At 47.0% G+C, this 18,777-nt stretch overlaps 1 protein-coding gene across 1 annotated transcript in view; it reads right to left on the reverse strand.

Moving 5' to 3' along the window:
- LOC125761264 (uncharacterized) overlaps window positions 1–17,955 on the reverse strand; it is a 38,389-nt gene extending 20,434 nt beyond the window's left edge. Inside the window, exon 1 of the mRNA XM_049422235.1 lies at window positions 16,298–17,955. Within this exon, the coding sequence (XP_049278192.1) occupies window positions 16,298–16,412 (115 nt within the window). The 5' untranslated portion in view covers window positions 16,413–17,955. The remainder of the gene's footprint in view (window positions 1–16,297) is intronic.
- Window positions 17,956–18,777: the final 822 nt, after the last annotated feature.

The raw sequence follows: 18,777 nt of genomic DNA on the forward strand, positions 1-18,777 counted from the left end.
AATCGCTTGGTTCTGTGGTTCTGCGTGCGTGCCCTTGTGGCTTTATATTGCCGGTGTAGCAGCTTTTCCGATCCTCCTCGTTCTGATTTTCTTACACTAGGTTTTTGTACGGTGAGGATGGGTAAACTGTATGCAGAAAATTCAAAACCCAAACGGGTGACAGTATTTCGCAAGCATTGAGGATAAACACGAACATGCGAATTTGCTTGCGAAAATTAAGTCTCTCCCTTTCTCGCAAATCCAGATTGGATGTAACGAGGGGCATGAATGTTCGGTTTCGTGTTACCGTACCGTCGAAGCTGTTCCGTATTAAATTACCCCTATTGCCTAGCCCCCTGTTGGAGGTCGGTATCGTCTTCGCTAAGCGGGTATGTATCCCTCGACGGTGAAGTAACGAAGCTATCCCTTACCGCAGCATCTCCTGTTTTGTTTGAGGTTTATTCGCTCAGTTGGTGCTCGGTTTGGCAACTAAAACTCGAGTTGCGGATGGTTTAAAAATAAAAATGATGCGTCTTAGTTTCACCGGCGATTGCCGGATGTCGTCCTTTTGCCGGGCGGTCTATCTGAGCTTGAGGACATACACCACCACCAAACCGTACCCTCCCCAAAAACGCTAGCCGAAAAAGCCCCAAGCTGCTGACAACCAACACTTTGACATTTGCAAGTGCTCTCCAACGCTCGCCATCCGAACACTACACCAGCGTCGGCATGAAGTGTCAGCTTGGGATGGTAACGGTCCGGAGCAAATATGGGAAGCTATTGGGGACGGCAGTTCGACGAGACATTACCGAAAAGCACCAAACGTATGGCACACCAAGGAATACAACATAACGATCAGCAAAAGAAAAAAAAATCATCTTCCAGACGCTGACGCCACCGAGCGACCCGAGATGATGATATTGTTATTTGGTTCTCCAAATTCTTTCGATGCTCCTATTTTTTCCCGGGTGCCCTGCTGCTGCTGCTGCTGCTCAAGGACCACTTGAACAGCGCGCTGGCGCGTAGGAGCTTTTTCAAAAGACTTTTACGGCAACTTTTCTGATGACGCGTAGGCGCGAGACGAGTAGACGAAGCAGAACCACATTCCGGTAATGTTCCGTGGCCCGGGGGCACCGAGCGAAGCGGTTATAGATCGGGAATGTGAATGGGACAACAGAAAAAAAAGAACTTCTCAGCTAATGGCGATGGTAACGAATTTGTAATCAATCTTTCAATCATTGCTTCATCGACCCTTGAGGGTGGAGTTGGAGAAGGATTTTAATTTAAAACGCCCTCACTTTGTGCCTTCACCACCTTCAGTCGGATTTGGTCTTAGAGGAAATGTTAAAAGGATTGAAATAAAAGGCATCGTTGTGTGATGGGTTGATCGCGATTTTCTTTGTCGTAAGCTTTTCCAGTTTTAATGAAACGCGTTCACAAATGTCAACGGCTTCGAAGGGAGCTTGAAAGGCAACGGATGTAAGTGAATGCAAAAAAAGAAAGAAAACAAAATATCACAAAAAATAAAGGAGCTATGGACACAATAAAAACAAAAAAAACCTTAACCGGAAGCTGGTATCGAATGAACCCAACCAGGAAGGTTTGATTTATCGCCAAAAGGACTCCGAAAGGACCTTTCCGTACGGAGGAGACAAAATTCCCTGAGCTTATGCTTTGGTTCTACTGTTTCAACCAGAGCCGCAGAAAAAGGGCAGAAACACTGGGAAAATCGACCACAAGAATGTTGGTCATCAAAAATATGCTCAAAGGAGACAATACTGGGAAGCACAGTACACGAACCTGAAGGGTATATTGGTGGCCCTTTTTTTTGCTGTCGGATCCGTACGAAATGAAGACTGGGGCATCAAGTATCCGGTTTCATATTTGATCGGAAGCCATCATCGGACCCGACGCTTGGATGAAGGGATTTTGTTTTTTAAACTATATACATATATAATAAATATGTTCTTCCTCAGTGCTGTGCTTCATTCGCAAGCAGGACGGCTCATTTAGAAGTACCTAATCGGAACAGGGTCGTTGAGGGTGTGCAAATATTTAATAGGGGTTCATTTAAACTTGATTTGATGCTCTGGTTGTAACATGAGCCCATTGTAGCTTGTTCCCTAATTCCCAACGGTCCAAGATACACACATTCAAACGAACCGGTGCTGTTCGAATGTAGAGCTTGGAAAGTGTGTCCTTCCCAGGAGATAACACCCTCGAGGGACCACGATAGCAAAACCTGCGGCGGAGATTTTTATCTACCGTACTTGTTACAATATTTGCCCAAGGTTGATCGGCAACCCGCCTTCGAAACATCAAACCCCAACATTGACATCTGTCTGTGCGGACGCAGTGAGAAAGCACCGAGACTGGCGGGCGGCATCGTAATCGGAATGCGACCGGTCCCGGTTACGTGGGCGAGCGCTTTATCTTAAACAACCGTAATGGGAAAAATTCCTCCTTTATTGTGTTTACCTTTGTCTTTTTGGTATTATTCGTGTAGTTTCTTCACCTTGCCTTGAGTTTTGCTAATGGGAACTACTTACCCATCCGCGTGGTTTCCCGCGCGCCCCGCTCGAAAGAGGTGAATGCTCGGATTTTGGGGTTTGTATGTTGTGACGTTTTAAGCTTTAAGAAATGTCATAAATTTCGTAGCGGCCGCGTGTGAACCGCCAAAGGAACCACTCCCGTTTGCTAAGGTAAGAAGCGTACCCAAAAAATAAAGACAGAAACACAGTCATTGCTTACCCATTGTAAGCTTTTTTTTTGAGCGGTAAAATAATCACCCTCCAAACTGTTGGTGGACTTCGGAACGGGTCGGTGCGATGTTGGCTCGAAAACTGCAACCAACCGGTCCATGAACCTAAACCGCCACCAGCCAGAAGGTGTGTAACGCACTACCCGCTGCGAGCATCACGGAACAAGGCAGCACAGCGGGACACCTCAATTGGATTGTGACTTCGATGATCTCGACGTTCGACAAAGTAAAGCAAACAACTGGAAGCTCACTCAATGCGGCGTGAGTTTTTGATCGCGCAGGTTTTGCAAGCACGCGTACGATCATCGTTGATCGACAGTAATCGTATGCAAAGTACCCCGATCTGCACAATGTTAGCTGAAGGACTCCGGTTCATATATACCGAGCTAGTTGCGGGGTATGGAAAAGGGCACGAGAGAGAGAGTGACGACTTTCGGGATGGGAATGTCTTCATTGCTGGTGTCTCCAGTGTTCTTTTCAGCAGGACAGCGAAAGATGTTACGAAGAGAGCTGTTTGCTGTCCGTTCATGGGAACAGAAAAAAAAGGAAAACACATCTTCACCCCGAAGCGAAGCATCCGCCTGATGACGGCAAAAATGCCCAGTAAGCTTGTCTTCCTGTCCCGGGGGGTTTGCGCAACTATCATTAGGCCACATTTTGTACACTGGTACGCTTTTGCAACGGGGTCTTCTTTCATTAGCGGGACTCGCTCGGCGAAGCACCAGCAACCGATGCTCGATGTTGCGATCAAAACGGAGATGAGAAACACAGCAGCCCTCGGTCTGCCCATCCAGAACCATGTAAATTAGTGCACGGGAAGCACCCGTTCACCTGGATCATCACCCTGATCGAATTTGCCGTAGCTGGCCGACGGGAGATTCCCACAGGCATCGTCATTACTGTGGCGATGCGTCAATTTGGTGGCCGAGCTCGGTTTGCTGGTCAGCTGCTGGGTACCATCGCATATCGGTCTCCTAATTGATGAACCCGTCAGCCATTGCGCGGGCTAAGTCGTCCGGGAGCTAGCAATAGCGGAGGCTTCCAGTTTCTCTACTGCTTGCACATGGCCTACATTTCCTCCCGGTCCCGATGGGGGTAAATCTCGCGAGAATCGATTGTTCGCTGGACAAGCGGATTTGAGCCATAAATTAGCGCTAGTTGGCTGGAAGGTGTTGTACCAAAAGCCTTTGGGGAATGAATTTGAGCTCCATTTAGAGTAGCCAACTTGAAAAGTGATTAATTTTTTAAGACACTCGACCGGATGCGACGACTTGCGCAAAGTCTCCTGTGGTAAAGACTTGCAGAACTCAAAAATAAATCTCTCCACCAAAAAGCCATCTTTATACATCTCTCGGTGAGTTGTTTCGTTACGCACGATCGAGCGGAGAAAAACGTTGTCCATTTCCCGGACTTGTTCCAGCAGCTGAGTTATACCTCGTACCACAATAGATGCGGTTTTTGCTGTTGTATTTGCTGCGGTCACAAACAAAATCTTACCCTTTTGTCGTTTAGTTTTCTGAAGGGCGTCGCTTGCCGTGGCCCTTATACATCTTTGGTATTTGCGCACGCTAAACTTCAACCAACTTTGGTTCGATCAAAGTCAAAACCACATCAATCCAGAAGCCGAAGATGATGAAGTATCGACGCTGGTATTGGGAAACCGTCGATGAGACGCGCCAAGAACTCAGTCCAGGAAGGAAGTCATAATTTCATACCTCACCCGTCCGACTCCGACGGTGCGCTGCATACGTGTCGCAGCGATTTATTTCTGAGCAGCTCCAAAAGATCGTCATCGTGAAGGAACAGATCCACATCGCTCGATCGTGTGAGTGTGCTGTACGTTTTTGGTGGTTTTTTGTTTAGTTTATGGTTCTCTGTTTGCTTTCTCACTCTTTTCTGCTTCCCGTTGCTGGGAATCCAATATTCAGGGTCAAATATTCGATTTTTATGAGCTCAATCAAGCGATCATAAAAGCAATAATGCGAAGTAGGTAAACATGTCCGATTGCATCTTCTCCTGCCGATGGCGTTTGTCCGCTGGTACGGCAGGTTAGATTTTTTCGATCCGATTACCACCCGTCGGTGGCGAGATTGATGAGACCGGAAAGTAGCGACCCTAGATGCTTCCATGTTTGGCTTTGTTTGATGTTTTGAAGCATTTTTTTCCTCTCTTTCTCTGAAGCTGCGCTCGTCTATTCATTGCCTGGGCCACTCTAGTTGGCCACTTTTATGGCAGCGCTAGCCATCCTCTCCATCCCCGGGGCGTGTGACAGTTGCGATTTGATGATGGGGTTTCACCTTTCGTTCGCTTTCACCGCGATCAGCAGCATCAGATCGGTGATATGCAGCCCGCTGCCGGCTAGCACGGCAGGTGAACGATAAACGTCGATCGCCTTCGGGCAGAATGATCGATACGGGGCAAAGCATAAATATCAAGCGCACAGAATTGACGCGATCGGCAGGCATCGAAATTATAGCCTCCCCAGTTTTTGCTCATTTCTCGCAAAAGGGTAAACACACCTTAGCGCGAGGTTTATCGCGAAATGGGGAGCAAAACATAAAACGTAAGGCGACAGCCGATTGGCACTCATTTGCACTCATGATGACGAGGCAACTTCCCGTTCTATTTGCGCTTTTCGGTTGCAGCCGGTGCACGGCGACAGCCAATGGTTGCGTTTATGCGATGGTTGCTTGCATGATTGGCATGCACGCGAAGTGCTCGTAGCACTTGCCGTGCCGCCAATCGCAAAAAGCAACATTTAGAACGCATAAAAAAACGCCAGCATCGGGTGGCTTTGAGCATGGGCGCTTCTTCATCAGAGGCGCCCGGTGTCGGGATTACATCTGGCCAGGACTAACAAGCTCGCCCGGTTACGAGACGATCTGATGGTGAACAAAAAAAGAACCGACACAACGTACATATCGCCAAATCAACCCCATCTGATTGCTTGCTCCGAGCACCAGCGTTCGGTTGTGCCCGTGAAACGGAAGCTTGCAGGAATCGCTCGCAGAATCTTCATCGTCCGTCCACTGCGTGCAAGCTACGGGCACGCACACAAACCGTACGTATCGGACCTTCACCGATGGAAAGGAAACGACAACTGGACCGCAAAATATGTTGCCCAAGATCGAAAGCAAACTGGAGAAACGGTAAGCAAAATGAATAGCACTATCAGCCGGGTTTGGTCCCGGCTCAAACACACGGCAAGCTGTCCGCAGCATCCGGCGACGAATGTCCGATTGGGGTGGTAAGGTATAAAATTCGACATGAGGCATACCAATGGGGCCCAACGCAAAACCCGTAAGCGAGTGAGCAAGAAGAAAAGATCGAGTGAATATTATTATGATAATTAGGTTCCAGCAGCCACCCAACCGGTCGAACCGAACGCAGCCGCACCTCGACTCCGTCTTTTGTTGCCGATCTTCTTTTGCTCACCACGGCTTTTTGTGTGTGTGTGTGTGTGTTGGAACCGCATCAAGAGCCCAGCACTCCGCATGTATCCTTTACTACTTTGCTTTAATAACAGTAATTATGGTTCCGAAATTTTTATATTCATACTCATCGAAGTGGTTTTGGGAAGTTTGGCGTGTTTTGGGTCGTTGGTTAGATGATGGGTTTTCTTACTTCTTTCCCCACACCGATGGCATGGTGCTGTTAGGTATGCTCTCCTTTTCGATTTTGCTCTCCTGTTTGAATCACATTCCCTGGCCGGGGTTTTTTTTTTGTTTTGTTTTGGTGGAATAGTTTTTTTTTGTTTTCGAGTTTTGCTTCATGTTCCATCCGTGCCAGGCATCAGTGGAGTTTGCTCGAGTTCGTAGAATTCATCACCGAACCAATTCATCTGTTTCAGGTGATTCAAATGGTATAACTTTTGTGAGTGGAATAAAACCAGCTCGAGAAAAAAAGTCATTTCTGCAGGAATCGGTGTGGAATAATATTTGCTATGATGCGGCGTGTTGTGTCCTGGAACACATTCTGTGCACGAACTAAGCGCTACCACGTTTCCAATTTTATGTTAGTAACGGTGATGTTCAGTGTAGTACGCGCCATCTTTCCTCTTCTCATTCCATTCTCTCAATTGATCGAGTTTTCAGCGCAAAAAAAACACACACACAAATTAAATGTCGCTTGGTGTTTCGTTTTTGTTATTTATCCCTTTTCTTCACCACTTTCCCCCTTCCACGCTCGTTCAACTCCTTGATTGTTCTTGTGTGTAAGGTTGTGGTTCTACCTAATGTTGGGCATGACGGTCACGAGCGATGTTCACAGGTTACAAGGGTCGCGGAAAAATGGCACACGACGCATTTACTAAAAGCATTGACCACAAAATGTAGTTTCTACCTTGCTGCACACGGGATCCTTTTTGCCACTGGCACCTGTGCTAGCGTTCCTGTGTTTTAAAATTTCGCGAGATGTGCGAGCGTACCACAAGAACCCCCGGCCACGATATATACGCAATACTCTGTGCTCGATTTATTCATATATTGAAAATCCGTTCACCGAGACGCGTTCGGACCAATGCAGCTGTCGCGGTCAAGATCCTTTCCTTTTCCTGCGTGTGTGTGTGTGTGTGTGGAGTAGAATTTGAAGTCGCGTGGAACACACGGCAACACGAGAAATTCCATTCCGACGAGAACCATTGCCAACCGAACAGGGCCAGGACTGGTGTCCCTGTCCTCTGGTGTGGCAGGAGTTGGCAAAATTGGAATGTTATTAATTGCCCTGCCGTGTGGGACGCCCGGCGGGCAAGGAAGCGTTCGCATTGCGGGCCAATGACCACACGACAGATGGAGGCTCCACAGCTACAGGCACAGAAGACGCACCGGTCGTTAATATTCTTCCATCGCCACCATATGCGTCTTTCCGAGCGTCTTCGCGCACTTCCTTTTGCCGCTGAGGAAAGGGCCCACCGGAGTTTACCCGGTGCGAAGATACACCGAACCAGATAAGGTTCGGAATTGATTACAGGAAATCAAATTTCGATGTTTCTCGCTCATTCGCTCTCACTCGGGAGGGTTGTTTTTTTTTGGACCAAATTCACATAATTTCGTACCCCCGGGGGATGCTTTTTTTCTTTCTTACTTGGACTTGCCACTCGCCATCCTAAATAAAGCGAGAACCACAAAATGCGACTCTCTGCATTGAACAGGTTACGATGCAACCTGTTCGCCCCGGATCGGTGTATGTCGGTTTAGGGGTCCTGCTCGATCGCTGTCTCCACCTGAAAGTGGAGCACATATTTTAAGGGACAGTCGTGTGTTTCACCATCCAAAGCGTGGAAGCAACACGATGAGAACAGGTACGAAAGGTCAATCAATAATTAGTGAAAGGTGTTACCGAATTTCCTTGGAGCTTGCACCGAATCTTGACCATCTCGTACCGGCTTGAGGGAAACGAAAACAAACAGCTAGCGAACGCACCCGTTTTCACCTTCCATGTGTAGCGTAAAGTGTAGCGAACGAAAGGAAATGGAACGAAACAACGATGTGATGTGCACGCCATACGCCATGGTTTCCCATTTCCGGCACTTGGACGTACAAATTGGCGCAACGTTTGCATTGGTTGTAACAATAATTGGGACCGCTGCATACGTCAGTCATCTGTAACGATATGTTTTTGCAGAGGCCCCTCCGTCCGCCTGTTTTAAACGACACTTTTAAAACTGTGCGCCTAATCACCCCCGGGGGTACATCCCATTTGCTTTCGCGTTCCATTATTGTAACGCTTTGCCATGGGTCTGTTGTGTGCTCCACAGCTTTATAATTAAGCTTCTCACACTTTAATTTCTTCGGCTGCCTGCGATTGCTGTTTCGCAAATGGTCCTGTCCACTGGTTCCACTTTTTCCACTGGTTTTGCACACTAAACACCAAGTGTAGCTGTGCGCTGTGATGCATGTGTGGTTTTGCAAAGTTTATGCACGTGCGAACCGACCGGCTCGTGTGCAGCTGTGCAGCAATGCGTTTTTCCTCTCAGTTTTGTTTTCGGTGTCCAAAGTGCATTTCCAGCAATAGAAAGGTACGGTGAAACAAAAAAAGAAATGAAAAAAAAAACACAATAGTCATGCATATCGCGACCACGGCAGAGTTTAGCGTGAAGCATCCCCGTTTGTAATGGAATGGAATTTTCGAAGTGGAGGTAAAAAAAAGAGACACAAATGGAAAACAGGGCGGAATGATATTTATGATGCTTTTGAATTCGTAACAAATGAAAGCCTCTTTACGATCTTGTTTTTAAATTAAAACTCTTTGTCTCTGCGCTACAAACAGTAGAAAATAGCTCAGCGTACAATGAATTGATTAGGCACAATAAACCAGTTGCACATAAACGGCAGTGCAATGGTAAATGATTTCGAATCGATTTGTCAACGGTTACCCACGTACCTTCGCTTCATTTTGCGATCATAAATAATAAACCCGTTCCGGTAAGAGGTGGAAAAATGTTCTCATCTTTTGCCTAGTTTTCGCCACCTTTTTACACCATGCACCATGCCAACGATAAGGGCACCGGTGGTTAAGCCGGACAGAAGGTAAATTCATCCTCCAGGTTCCGGAGTGAAACCGTGGTAAACCAATTTGCAACGAGCCGCGGACCACTTGCACCCCGGCGACAAGTGATGTTTTCATCCAGCATTGCGAGACCGTAACCGCATTCTTCGGCACTTCGGGAGCAAAATGGATAAGATTGATTAACCGGACTCATCCATCAAAAGGGGCAGAGCGTGTTAGAACCCAATGTCGAGGTTTTTAGGTGCAAGATGAACCTTCGCTAGAGTGGTGTAATTTGCGTATGAAATTAAATCGTATTTCAATTCCAATTTGTGCGCACACTTTAATAGGTGCACACCGTTCTATATTTATCCACGCTTTTCTACATCGACCGACCGATAGCTCCACGGATACACATACACACCCTGGAGCAACGAAATTCCGCATCGAAATCTCCGCAATCGTACCGGACCGATTTGTGGTAATTTTCCATTTCCGATTGTTCTTTTTTTTCTCCTCGTTTTGGTTTTTGTTTCGCAACTGCCGGAAACCGATTTATGGGTTGAAAATGGCCACAGGCCAGCACAGCATGTGCGCCCGTTAGGAGAGGCCATATTTGCGCACATATGCATATGGCTACCACGGGCATAAGTTGCTTGAACCCTACGGAAGATCGGAAGATTGATTTACGAGCCCGAACGGAAGTCGACGGTTTTTAGCACCCGAAAAATGTTTCCTCCGATTTCGGTGGTGGATCGTTCTCGATTGATCGATAACGATTAAATGATGTACAGTGTGAATAAAATGGTGAATCGATCGGGGGCGTTCGAGGCATAATTACCACCAACTGTTCCTTTCGTAAGGATCGTATCAGTTGAACGTTTCGGCAGGGGTTCTTCAATATCACACAATAATGATCGCATTACCGATGGAAGTTCTCTACCGGAAGCCAACAGCATGTGTCCGGGTGGGGGAAGGCTCGCTTATCCGTGGCAGGGCATGTGCAAAAGGGAAATTAAAATTCCTTTTCCTTTTCGCTTCCGACCTGTCCGTCGTAAAAATCGTTGACGACGGCACAGGGATCACTTTCATTCAGGTGACAGATTGAGCGCGCAGGCGCGTGTCCTCGGTGTTTGTGTTTTCCATTTACGCCGAAGGATGTATGGTGCCGGTGCAAAGAATCTGATACCCAATACCGAGCGGTTGATATTGATTCGAACGTCCAGACGGTTAGAGTTTGGAATGACATTTTAATTGCCGGCGCACCGACAACCGTCAGCTGGTCATGCCGGACGCCTGATCCTGGTGCTTTCCGTTTCGTTTGTATGTTTTCGTTACGGGCGCCGAATGCCGAACCCTTGGGCCCGACAGCACAGGTCGGCTTCCGCTGACGCACTGGCTGGGTGGCATCTGGCGCTTACGAACACCGATCGACGAACCGACCGACCGTAGGTAATCTCATCGCAACCGGTCCGCGGGACCACACGCGGATGACGTTGAAGGTGATCGGTTTTCATTTGTCGGCTTCTGATAACCATATGGCAGGGTGGAGTAGAGAACAAAATAAAAAACCTGCAGCTCGGCGATCGTCCCCGAATAGCTGTGGAGGGTAACTAAACCCTTGATGAAGATGGTGGTTTTGTTTTTTAATGAAAGACCTTGTTAAAGACATGGCTCGTAAGGGAATCAGTTATTTTTAATAATAATTTAGTTGATTTAATTGTAAATAAAATTCATCTCGGAAGTAAAATATTTTAACTAATTTAAATAATGAAGTAGGTTTAGGAAATTCCACATCTTGCTATACAAAGCCATCGGCGTCAGTTCCCATCCGTGCGGTACATATTGAGGGTTAATTGTTAGAAAACGCTGTAGATAAAGCAGAAGGAAGCGCTCAATCGAACCGCGAACCGGATCGACCGAATCGTATCAAACCGAAACCGACCGAGCCGCGGAAGAAAAGAATGTTCGGGGGTGCATTTTTTAATCGGTTATGGCTCCTCGGTTCAGCGCGCCCTCGATTTATGGAGCCTCCCTTTAATAGAATGGAACGTGAGATTCCCCGTCCAGTTGGAGTGTCCACTTCGGTAGGTTTCCTAATCTCGTTCCGTTTTTTTGTTCCCATGTGAATCCCGGCCGCACACTCGGTTCAATCAATCTCGCGCGAACACCGCAACTAATGTGCGCCTCCGTATCCCGGACGACGATGATGATGGCGTTGGGTGATGATGGTGATGATGCATCATCACCATCGGGACCTGCGCATGATCAGTCGGGCCATCGCGTATCGCGCGTATCATTAAGTCGCACCCGAATTATCCACAGCCACCTTGGCATCGCGGGAGCGTTTCAAGGTTGGCTCTGGTAGAGTTTTTGGGGACTACATCGCCCAAGTGTGCCTAATTCAGTTACCACCGCATCAGACTTTTTGGGCGAGGTGATCGGGCGAGGTTTCGAGTGACGGTGGCAAATTATCGTTATTTAGAAGCGCGCGAGAGAGAGAGGGAGTACAACAAAAAAGCCCTTTTGTCGAAAGGCAAGTTTACCGAAAAATTCCAAAGTGGACTCGCGCTCATGGGACAAGTACGTCCGCTAAACCCTGCTGAGCGAACCGTCCTTTATTCGGTAATGACCGTGCGCCCGGGAGCAGCTTCCAAACGGTCCCGACGAGATCAGGAACAAGTGGCAGACCGGCGCATAAGCGCATCGGACACATTCCAGCAAAAAAAAAAAAACAGAAAAGCAATGAGCAGCAGCTCCCATTAGCAGCTGAATTGGTTTTTTATTCGCCAGTTGGGTAGTGGTGGCGCAAACATAAAGGGTAAATGTTGAGAAAAAAAATCCAGAAAAAAGCTAAATGCGTTCCCTATGCCACCCGTCATAATGGTGTGCTGAAATCGACCCCCGAAAAGCTGAACCACCCCTGAGACGAATCCGAATCCACCATCTTTTGCACCGCTCTGGACAGATCGGATGTAATCCGCATTTTCGTCCGGTAGGTGAAGAATGAAATAATAAGCGAAATTAATCGTAATGATATTTAATAACAGTAATACGCTTCGCCTAAAAGCTTCGCCAACAAAAAGCTTCTTGAGAATGCAGGGAAAAAAGAGAAAAATCACACACACAATAATAGTACCAACAAAAAAAAAACACCCCATCCGAAATGGAAAGACCAAATCGGAGAGAGAAAAAAGCAACAAATCCCCGTTTCTAGCTCTATGGCTTTTGGGTTTTATTCCGTTTGCGCAATGTTCAGATTGAAGGGAAGAAACATAAAATCACGCCATGATCGGTATGTGTGTGCCGGGGCCAAGCTTTTGAAGATGAGTAGCGGATAAAATTTGGAACCGGCCTGGGAGTGGGTGAGTGGGGTGGAAATGACACACACACACACACACACACACGTGAACAAAACAGCGACGACAAAATCTTAAACCGCGACAAAACACGCAAACACACGATCATGATCGCGTCTTTTTTTTTTTTGCTCGTTTCGGTGCTGTGATTCTCGGCCTGGGCGCTGAGGTATCATTTGGACGTTCCGACTACTGTTGTTGGTGCCGCAGGGCAGTGTTTTCTTCTGAAGCTGTCACCGTAGAAAAGTGGGACCGATCGAACGCGCACGTAATTGTCACCTGCACGAAACAATAGTCACCTTGCGCGGAGATTGCGACGGAAGCCCAACATTATCTGCCGTTTTGTTGTGTTGTGTTTGTGGCGTTTCTTTCGTGGCACACTGATCTAGCACGCGCTGGATGGTCGCTTTTGCAATCATTAGCGGGCATGCGATATAATCCTACTGAGGGAAGGTAAGAGGGACGGGAGGGTGGGGAGGCGGAGGGTTAAGAAAAAGCAGATCGAAAGAAAATTGTTGAAGAAAGAAAACCTGTAGAGGTTTTTTCCCCCCGCTGGAGTTTTTCTTTAATTCGAGAATGGAATGTGCGGCAGCGATTGTTTTGAGTTTTGGAGGTATGTTTTTGTCATTCCTTCACTCCCAATCTTCCCATTGCCCCTTCCGAAACACCTTTACGTCGGGGGGAAAAATCCGGGTGATTTCATTTCTAATAATGGTTCCGCGTCGTTGACTTCGTGCAATGATACTGCCCTCGCTTGGCAGTACCGGCCTGGGCACGCAAGAACAACCCCGAACGATAATAAGCGAAGAAAAGGCCAGCACAAAACACCACAAACGCACCCGAAATGAGCATTGTGGTGAGTGTTTTTTTTATTCTTGTTGGTTCGAACATTCGGTTGTTAGGGGCACACAGTTTTCAAACTCACGCCACCTCCCCCCTTTTAATCCACCGGAGTCTGCTGGAGTTGGATTAACGAGCGAGCGAATGTCGCAATCGAATCTACCAACGGCAAACGAGTACCTCGTGGCTGAGCTTGATGCTTTTGACACCTACGCGCCGCCGTCGAGTACGCAATCGCAACGATCGAGTCTGCGTGTCTTGGGTGCACTGCACCACCCTCTCGAGCCGTACGACTCGCAACACCCCCCCTCGGAGACGATCTTGGTTTCGGTGATCGCCAATTCTCGATCCGGGTGGGAACGATTCCGGCTTTAGCTTCATACTCGCTAGCGGGATCGCTCGGATCTTGATCCCGTGCAGCTTGGAGTGTGTTTAACCTTCTCTCCTTCTCTCCTTCCTCCTTTCGCCTCCCAACCCCCTCCGCCATTTGCGAATTTTGCACCCACGAGCGGTGGCTCGTTACGCTTGGCATTAGCGAGGCGTTGTCTTGCGCCCCATTGGTGTGGCGTGTGATAAATGAGCTCGATCGTTCGAAAGCTTGTCGCGCCTGCCGCGAAGTGCCGCGTGGGTTTTCTTCACTGAAACGGGCGACATCCTACAGGTCCTTGCGGGATTACGGACACGATAACACGGCAAAAACGCACACAGCAACAAAAAAAAGATACCAACTTGTACGAGATCTTTCGCGACCGGCACAAGGTGCGCATTGTCGTGGCCGCTTTTGGCGTTGGAGATGCATTATTATAGTTTCTTTTCATTTTTTATTTGTTTGTTTGGTTTTAGTATCATCAATAGCAACGAAAAAAAAGCAACGAACAATCTTCCAAAATGCGACCGACTGTTTGCATTCCTGTTCTCGGGTGGGAACGCACCGATTGCCGGTGCGTGGTTTTGACTTTTGTCTCGCCATTTCGCGATCGAACCGCATTGTCGCAAGGATGACATTCTCCAACAACATTTGGAGAAAAAAAACACCCAACCTCGTACATTTCGTCGGTGCGTGGGAATGAATTCTTTCTACCATTTTTGTGTGGCCGCGCGCGCGTGTGTGTGTAGGTTTTATTTTTATCTTCTTATTCCATTTCTTCATCAATTCCAGTTCCTTGTCTTGCACTCCTGATCGCTTTAGCCGACCTCCGCCAGTTATGCGGAGGCGTTTGGAAAGACGAAAGAGTAGGGAAAAAAGCAAACAAACAAACATCAACCATGATGTCTTCTAATGCTTTTGCGTTATTCACTTCTTTGCACGGTGAGATTCCATTTTTTGCCCGATCCATGCAAAAACCGATGTGGTTTGGGGCGAGCGAAAGCACCATTTTGCCCTGAAGGTGAACTACTTTCGGTGCAACGTGTCGCAACGGGTATTGAATTTACATATCGGCTCAATCGGTTCAATGGGCTGCTAGGCGCGTGAATCACATCAACATGATGCTTGGGGATACGAGTTCTAGGGTGTAGCTTTTTAATTGATTGAAAGCATCCGTACGATAATGGTACAGGAAATTGCTTACGGGGAACGTTACGCGACGAAAAGCAAGAGTCGTAGTGACGACACTGGTGTTAATTGATTTAAGCGTCAGAACTTAAATTAATTCAGGTACTACTTAATTATAACCAAGAGGAATATTATATTGAATCAGTTGTACAATGAGCGTTTAAAGAAACCTTTTAAAATTATTATAAAATAACCTCTTATGTGATCGATTGTACTAAAACTCAATGTCTCTAGCAAACTGAAACACTTTGTTAACTTAATGCATCATGTGGATCGGAACCGGAAAAGCGGTTCTATTGTTCATCACCACCATATCGAAGGATCGAATTCCAGCCTCGGTGGCAATTGAATTAGAAACGCGGTTCGTTCTCATTCGGCTTCGAAAGGAAGCGGCTCTTCGAGTAGGGTTTCCGTGGCTTTTGATATTTTGCTACACCGCCCCAAACATACATTAGCATGTACCCTTCCTGTACCGGCACCTTCCGTACTCTCTCTTCCGTGCTCGATTTTCCGATACGCCCAACGCACAGACAGCATCAAGACAGCAAGCGGTGCGTTAAACGGTATGTCAAACATATGATTAGATTAGCTTTCTCAGCGCACCGGTGGAATGTGTATTTCCCTTTTGATGTTGTCTTTCCACCCCACTAAGATGCCCCCAGCTCTCAGAAAAAAAACCCTCCACCAGGTGAAGCTTTCGAGCGTACAGGTGCTAAATGGTGGCGGCTGCAAAACGTCATAACTGGCTCACGCGTGAGTGAACGATATTTGGCCACGATCGTAAAACTGGGGGATCGTTTTTTTTTCGTTACTCCCCTAACCCCTAGCGTACGAAGGAGATACAACATACGGCCCGTACCTTTGCTCGCACGCAAGAAGTAGGATGAATGCGAGTGCAGCATGAATCATGTGAGAGCACTACTGTGAGCAAGTCATCACGCTGACGAAACTCGGCGACTGGAATTCCACCGCGTGCAGGCTGATGATTAGTATCACAAGGTATTTGGGATGAGAGTTTCATGTGTTTTTTTTGCCTTCACCCGGTTAGGGGGGTTGATTCTCGCGTGCACTCGTTGAAAAGGCTGCCTGGTTGGCCGTTTTGGGGGGAATTGGAAGAGCTACAAGCTCCAAGACACGCGGTGCATTATGCATATTGAATGCATGAGATGACGGCACGAGATTACGCGGCACTGCCTTGAGGGATGTAGCGAGAGAGTTGATATGATCGCTGCTGGCAGCGGAAATGGATGATTTGTGTAGCCCCTTGCCTTGGGTGGACCGGAAGCAAAACACTGGTGATCAATGGGCGATACTTACATGAACGCACGGTGAAGCTGGCCGCGGCTAGCAGTATCAGTGGCAGCATCTGCGATACCGGCAGCTCCCACATTGAGAAGCCCCACGATCGTCGATTCCGTGCCATCGTCAGCATCTTCGAGTGAGTGAGCTGTGTAATGCGGGTGTGCGCGGGTTTTGAGTCGCGTTTTATCGCACGCAGCACCGAATAGTTCAGTTTGTCCGCAGCACGCACCGCGGCACGTTTTGCTCGTACGTTGACTATGTTTCGTTTTTAGATTTTGCCGAAACCGGTGGCGTGGAGTGCCCAACACCGGGCACTAGCGCTTCCGTGGCGCTGTGTACCGCCGGCAAGCTTTTGTTTTAATGAGCTTTTCACAATTTTTATGGCTGCACGCCATTCACCGCACTGCTCGTCGCTGGTGCGCCTACGGTTTCGGGCGAAACGGATGGAAACGCGGTACACATTCGAAATTCCGACTCCGCTCCGATACAAGACGGTCGAAACGATTGAGCACGACGCGGACGGGGAGGGAGGTGGGGAAAAATGAGACGAGGGTAGATACCCCTTGGCGGAATGGGGAACAAAAACACGGTCGGCGGAAATGCACCCCGCAACCGCCGAAAAGCCTACAACGGCAAACTGGTGTAGACTGCAAAAGGCAATCCCGTCGAACAATTGACTTTTCTAATCCATAAATTAAGGAAATCTCATTAAATGATACATTTTCGTATTCCGTACTGGGGTTTGTTGTTTTGTTACCGCGGCGTGTTCCGTAGCAAGACGGAGAAGAATGCTAGGAAGTGGGCAAAGTTTAACGTCGCTTTGAAGTTTGCGATAGAACTCGGATAAGGAAGGCGACCGTTTCCGGCCGTACACACTGCGCACAAACGGTATGATAACCTTGCTGATTGAATGATTTTCAATTAAATCTTTCACCCTACACGCACATACACACACCCTAAGCACTCGCAAAACACTACAGCTTCAAAAGCACTGCTGCACTGTGTACGTCGAGATCACTGGTAAACTCCCGGAGGTATAGATTCACGTACGTTCAAGTACACGTTTCGCGATCACTACGCCGGAGCACGCAGTTTTCCGAAATGAGTAAGCAACGCGATGAATGAAACGAACCCCGTTGCTTGCGATCAAGAATGAATGAAGTGTACGAACACTAGCAAACGCTGGCGGTCACTACTGATGACGAAGATCAATACACGATGAGGCGAGATGTGAAGTTGCGCACGCGCAAATTGCACGATCGACGATCGGCAAAAATCGTTGAGCGTGTTTGGTTAGGTAGTCGCGAATCCGCGTACGCAATGTCTGACCGTCTTCGACGACGTGTTTCTTCGAACTGGTTGCCGATGCCGGGTCGGATCTGCTGCTGTGGCTCCGCTAGTGCTTCAGGGAGGTCGGGCTGCAGGTTTGGCGTGGTTCTTTTTTTTTATTACCTTTTTCCCGTATCTGCATGCACTCTTCTTCGTCTCGGCCAGTGGAGGGCAACCTGTTGCTACGGGAAGATGTTTGGTATGATGTTGAAATAAAGTTGAACTAAATCCAACTTCACTGTTTGAGTGTGTATTATGTTTAACCAAAATTGTTTCATAATCTGGAAGTTTTCAATTTTTTTATTTAATATGAGAATATCTTTCTTTTTTGGTATTGTAACTGAAATATACGAAAATTATAGCCTTTTTCTCTTTTTTTTTACTAGTAACTAAGTGATCGTTCTTGTGCGATCAGTTTTATTTAAATTTTCTTCAACTTCACTTACCAAATATTTGTTCTTAAATATACATCGGGTCGAATTGCTTAAAATGATTGGAGACTTAAACTAGGATTCAATTCTCATTTTTTGGGAGTCATTTCCTTCTCCGAACCACAAAATGTCACCTTATCCTGGGTGTAGCCGAATTTTTACAATCTTTTAAAGAGATAAATTTCCTTATTTCCTTTATTTATGTATTTATTTCCTTCAAATAAACCTATTGATGTGTAGTTATGAGAATAGTCGATAGCAATGAACGTACGATTAATATGTTCATTTATTGGGAAAAATTGGTGATTGCATATCTTGTGATTCAGTCGATAAGCCGTCGTACAAAAGTTCGTTCTATCAGAAAAAAACATCAAATTGAGTTGACTCTCTGGCTGTATGTTTAAAAGAGTCGTTTAACTACGGAGGTACAGTCGAAGACCAAGGAAAAACTTTTGTTCCAGTTTTCCGTCACTTGTATTTCTTTGCAGCAGAAGAGCCAGTCTTTGAAGTAGTCTCGTCATGTGAAAGATCTCTTCAAGTACTGAGGTGATTGGTACGAAAAATCTTTCATCTTCTGTATCTCTTTGGTTAGATCACAGATATTTGTCTGATTACGATAAAGTATTGTAAAATTCCTATTTCAATATGCAGCATATAGAATGAAATTTATGCTACAAATACGTGGTTTGCCTACCACTGGTCACCGTAAGGCTTTTCTCGGTTCTCTCACTCTCT

This window comes from Anopheles funestus, chromosome 2RL (genome assembly GCF_943734845.2).
Source record: "Anopheles funestus chromosome 2RL, idAnoFuneDA-416_04, whole genome shotgun sequence".
Lineage (NCBI taxonomy): Eukaryota > Metazoa > Arthropoda > Insecta > Diptera > Culicidae > Anopheles > Anopheles funestus.